Raw genomic sequence first — 5,132 nt, forward strand, 5'->3', positions numbered from 1 at the left:
AGGCTGGTCTCGAACTCACAGAGATCCGCCTGCCTCTGCCTCCCGAGTGCTGGGATTAAAGGCGTGAGCCACCATTGCCCGGCTTGCTGTAGGGCATTGTTGACTCCATCTTTGGTGTGGTAATTTCCCACCTGCCTGGCGGAAATCCTTGTGCAGCAGAGAGGTATGTAAGGATTTCCCCAAGGTTGAATAAACGGCATTCGGCTGATCTCCTTTCGAATGACCCAGGTCTCTTTGTGTGTTCTTTCAATCTACAGGCCCTTGCACCCAAACTGTACTGAGGGGGTAACACAGAATCGGGTGTTACAACTATGTAGTGAGACCTTGTCTCTGAAATCCAAAAGAAAGAAAGAACAAAAGAGAGAGAGAGAACAATTACTAAAGAAAAGAGATTTGGATTTTTGTTTTTCCACCTTCTCGGTGTGTGTGTGAACTGTGCATGTTGGCGGCTGTCTGTTGTCGTGGTGTGAGGGCAAATGATAGTGGCCGAGATGAGTGGTGACTGTAGAAGAGAGAGACGAAGCTGGGCATGACAGCTCACACTTGTTAGGCTCAGGACTCAGGAGGCTGAGACAGGAGGTTACTCACAAGTTTGAGACCAGCCTGAGATACTGAGATCTTACCTCACCACTGCCACCCTAAAACTAACCCCCAAGAGCTAAAAGTAGATCATTCAGTACACATTTTGGACCTCCAACCTTCCTTCACCTCTACCACCCCACTCAAAAAAAAGCAGAGCGAGAGAAAGAAATTGCACTCCCTGCTGCTAGACTGGATGTGTGGTAGAGGGAATGGGACACTGCAGAGGAAATGTGGAGACCAGGTGGGGAGAAAGCAGGAGAACTGTGAAGAGCTCGCTTTAGACACCAGGCTTGAGGTGCCTGTTCTCTTATGAGCTTCGATGGCCAGGCAATGGTGGCGCATACCTTTAATCCCAGCACTCGGGAGGCAGAGGCAGGCGGATCTCTGTGAATTCGAGACCAGCCTGGTCTACAGAGCTAGTTCCAGGACAGGCTCCAAAGCCACAGAGAAACCCTGTCACGAAAAACCAAAAAAAATAAAAATGAGCTTCGATGTCTCTGATCTACCAGGCATATTATGCTTAGAATGATTAGCGCAGAAGATAAAGTTGTTAAAATGAATATAAAATGCCGCAGGAGACTTGTATTTGTTCACTTGGATTTAGTGCGACAAAGCCCTTGTAGCCAGGCTGGCCTGGAACGTCCAGTGCTCCTGCTGCCTCTGCCTTCCAAACAGTAGGACTGTGGGTGTGTGCCAAAGAGTCTTCACTATATTAACCTGCTGTCCTAATGCCGTTTCTTTCGCTGTGGTAAAATGTTCCAATCAAAGCAATCTTTAGGAGAAAGTGTTTATTTGGCTTACACTTCCAGCTTCTAGTCTGCCATAGTGAGGAAGTCAAGGCAAGATACTTAACCAGCATTTTGTTTTGTTTCCAGGACTTAGAAAACTACATCCTGGAACTTATTCCTACTTTGCCACAATTAGATGGGTTAGAAAAATCCTTTTACTCCTTTTATGTCTGTACAGCAGTTAGGAAGTTCTTCTTCTTTTTGGACCCTCTAAGAACAGGTAAAAAAAAATGTAATTTAAATATTGGAATGTTTTTTATTGCATACTGTCTCAGTATTGGAGAAGTTTATCATTTCCCTTTGTTTTCTAATGTCAGCAACGTAATCTGGCAAATTTCAGAAGAATGTACAAGTGTACAAGACAGCCACAATGCTTTGCTTTCTATGTAGATCTTCCAGAATATTCTTGCACTGACTGTATCCAGCTATGCAATGGTTGGATGTCACCTACTGCCTCTGCCTGCTGAGTGGTCGGGATTGTAGGAGTGTGTCACCACACCTGACAAAGGGAAAGCTGGGAAGAGGGACTTTGGTGACATTGGTGGCAGAGGTGCTTGCTAGAAACGATCTAGAAGTAGGACCCTTAGCCTTCAACCGCAGAGCTGTGTCTCCAGCCTTACCAATATTGCCCCATTCCCAAAATATGACATGTCCTTTTGCAAATTCTGATGCATACTTTTAGTGGGGATTTACTGATTAGTTTCTTCTGATTGGAGGCCAGCACGGTCTGCAGAACAAGTTCCAGGACAGCCATGGCTACACAAAGAAACCCTGTCTCAAAAAGACAAAATAAATAAATATATAGAGGTTTTGTGGGTTACCAGGTTTTTGGGGTTTTTTTTATGTTTTTGTTGTCTGGAATGTTTTTACTTTGCTTTTGTGTGTGTGTTTTTCAATGTCTCAGTTTTGTAACAAAATAATAAGGAACCTAAGAGCTAGATGTTTATCATTGACTATGTGATTGTCTTTGTAAAATAACACCTTTAAAAATAACTTCTCAAAATGAAATTGTGTTTTCTTATATTTTTTAAAGGGAAGATCAAAATTCAAGATATTTTAGCATGCAGCTTCCTAGATGATTTACTGGAGTTAAGTATTTATTAAACTATTTAATTTTGTCACACAATAATTGCTATTTTGTAATCATATTTCTGTGTTTCTTTAGCTAAGGGATGAGGAATTGTCCAAAGAGTGTCAAGAAACAAATTGGTTTTCTGCTCCTTCCGCCCTGAGGGTCTATGGTAGGATCCCATTACTAAAGTTCATTACCCATTTCCCATGGTGTCCAGAGGCCTGTTTTATACACGGGCTATTTAACTTAAGCCCAGAGTATTCTCCCCACTTAAGGGTTGGTACTCTAAACTACCAAGATGTACTTCTTACTTTACTGATGTTTGAACTTTTGGAACTCTTCCATAGTTGGTATGGTTTGTTTTCAGTAGAACAATATAATTTATTTTCATTGGCTCAGAACAATAGTTGTTGTTTTATTCTATGATAAAATGCTGTGTCAGGATGCACAAAAGGGGGTATTTGGGAGTGATATGGATTTATTGAACTTCATTAGTGTTCTACAGCATCATTTTGGATGGTCTCCTGACTCACTTAGGATCCATTACCACTGACTTAGGATCCGTTATCTCTGACTTAAGCTGAAAGTGGTGTGTGTGTGTGTGTGTGTGTGTGTGTGTGTGTGTGTGTGTGTGTGTTTGCGCACATGCATGCCTCACCAAGTTTAGAAACCTATGAATGTTCTAACTAACTGTACAAACTATAAACAAAAATGTAAGTGAAATAGTCAAAGAGCAGAGACTGTATAATGGGCTTTTCTGTGTGGGTTTAGCTGGGGAGTTGCTCTAATCAAGGTCTGCAGGCCACCAACTATTACCTCTAAGCCACTACCTTTTCCACCAGTGTGTTTAGTTTCATTTCGGAGTCAGACTATTAGGTAATAAAATAACATTTCTGTTCATGTCCAGCCTTCGTCATTAATTAAAAAATATTTTGGTCCTGAGTCTGTTCCTATTACCTTTTTCCAAGGTCAATATTTGAATCTTGATAAAGATCACAATGGGATGCTCAGTAAAGAAGAACTCTCCCGTTATGGAACAGCAACCATGACAAATGTCTTCTTAGACCGTGTTTTCCAGGAGTGTCTCACCTACGATGGAGAAATGGTATTGAAATCTGCTGTCTAATTTCAAAAATCTAGGCTCCTACAGTTTTAATGGGCTGTTTTCTTGATGTAAATCAATAGTTTTTTTATTTGCCTGTCTCAGGTAGACCACACTGGCACTGAACTTGATTTGTAGCAAGAATGATCTTGAACTCTTGATCCTCCCGTCTTGTGGTCCTAAGTGGCAGGGCTATAGGAATGTGCCGGCTGGGCTGTAGGAACGTGCCGGCCGGCTGGACTGTAGGAACGCGCCGGCAGGGCTGTAGGAACGTGCAGGCTGGACTGTAGAAACGTGCCGGCAGGGCTGTAGGAACATGCCGGCAGGGCTGTAGGAACGTGCCGGCACGCCTTGCCTCCTTCTGCTTTATTACTGTCAGTGTGCAACCGGCTCTTAAAATTACTATCGGTGAGTAATAACAGGATCTAAAATGTCAGTGGAATTACTCGTCATGCTGAGTCTGTTCTTAAGGAAATTCGGTTAAAAGTACTTCCAGGCTTAGAACTCATAGAAAAATTAAGTATTTCATGGTCAGTATAACTAAGGTATAGAAGTGTGAACTAGTAAAGAGAAAAATTTGAACATTCAGTAAAACATTCTCCCCCCCACCCCCAGGGTTTCTCTGTGAAACCCTTGGCTGGCCTTGAACTCACTCTATTGACCAGGCTGGCCTTCAACTCACTCTATAGATCGGGCTGGCCTTGAACTCACAGATCCACCTGCCTCTGCCTCTGAAGAGTCAGACCACCACACCAAGCTTTGATAAGAAATATCCTAAAGAGCACTTTAAAAAATCAGTATGCTTGCTATTAAAAACATGTAGAAGCAAACCATGGTGGTACAAGCCTGTAATTCCAACACTTGGAAGATAGAGGCAGGAGGATCAAGAGTTTAAGATCAGCCTGAGCTATACAAAACCCTGTTTTAAAAAAAACGATCAGCCGGGCGGTGGTGGCGCACACCTTTAATCCCAGCATTCGGGAGGCAGAGGCAGGCGGATCTCTGGGAGTTCAAGGCCAGCCTGGTCTACAAGAGCTAGTTCCAGGACAGGCACCAAAAGCTACAGAGAAACCCTGTCTCGAAAAACCAAAAAAATAAAAAATAAATAAATAAAAAAAATAAAAAACGAACAACAAAAGGCCAGAGAATAAAAATGTCAGAGGGACTAGGAAAGGTGATGCACACCGGTAACACCAGAACTCAGGGAAATGAGGCAGGAGGATTTTGTTTAAAGTCAGCATGGATTAGACTATAGAGCATCCATCGGTTCTAAACCTGTGGGTCATGACCCCTAGAGACCACCCAGAAACAAAATGTTTACATTATGATTCATACAGTAGCAAAATTATAGTTATGAAGTAGCAACGAAAATAATTTTATGGTTGGGGTCACCACAACATGAGGAGCTGTATTAAAGGGTCACGGCTTTAGGAACGTTGAGAACCACTGGTGTAGAACATCTCAAATAGAGAAACACAGTAAGGACTTAATTTTCCTACCCAAGGCTGCTAAAGAAATAATGGTAGAGATGAGAGTGCACTCTTCCACTGCAGTGTGCAGTGTGAGGTAAGAGTGCGCTCTTCCACTG

At 42.6% G+C, this 5,132-nt stretch overlaps 1 protein-coding gene across 2 annotated transcripts in view; it reads left to right on the plus strand.

The window, feature by feature from the left end:
* Ppp2r3c (protein phosphatase 2 regulatory subunit B''gamma) overlaps window positions 1–5,132 on the plus strand; it is a 23,174-nt gene that overhangs the window by 11,600 nt on the left and 6,442 nt on the right. For both annotated transcript variants that reach the window (XM_026781853.1, XM_013347246.2), the window contains 4 exons: window positions 1,458–1,590; window positions 2,404–2,459; window positions 2,536–2,611; window positions 3,411–3,547. In XM_026781853.1, the coding sequence (XP_026637654.1) occupies window positions 1,458–1,590; window positions 2,404–2,459; window positions 2,536–2,611; window positions 3,411–3,547 (402 nt within the window). The remainder of the gene's footprint in view (window positions 1–1,457; window positions 1,591–2,403; window positions 2,460–2,535; window positions 2,612–3,410; window positions 3,548–5,132) is intronic.

Source organism: Microtus ochrogaster, chromosome 1 (assembly GCF_000317375.1).
Source record: "Microtus ochrogaster isolate Prairie Vole_2 chromosome 1, MicOch1.0, whole genome shotgun sequence".
Classification (NCBI taxonomy): Eukaryota; Metazoa; Chordata; class Mammalia; order Rodentia; family Cricetidae; genus Microtus; species Microtus ochrogaster.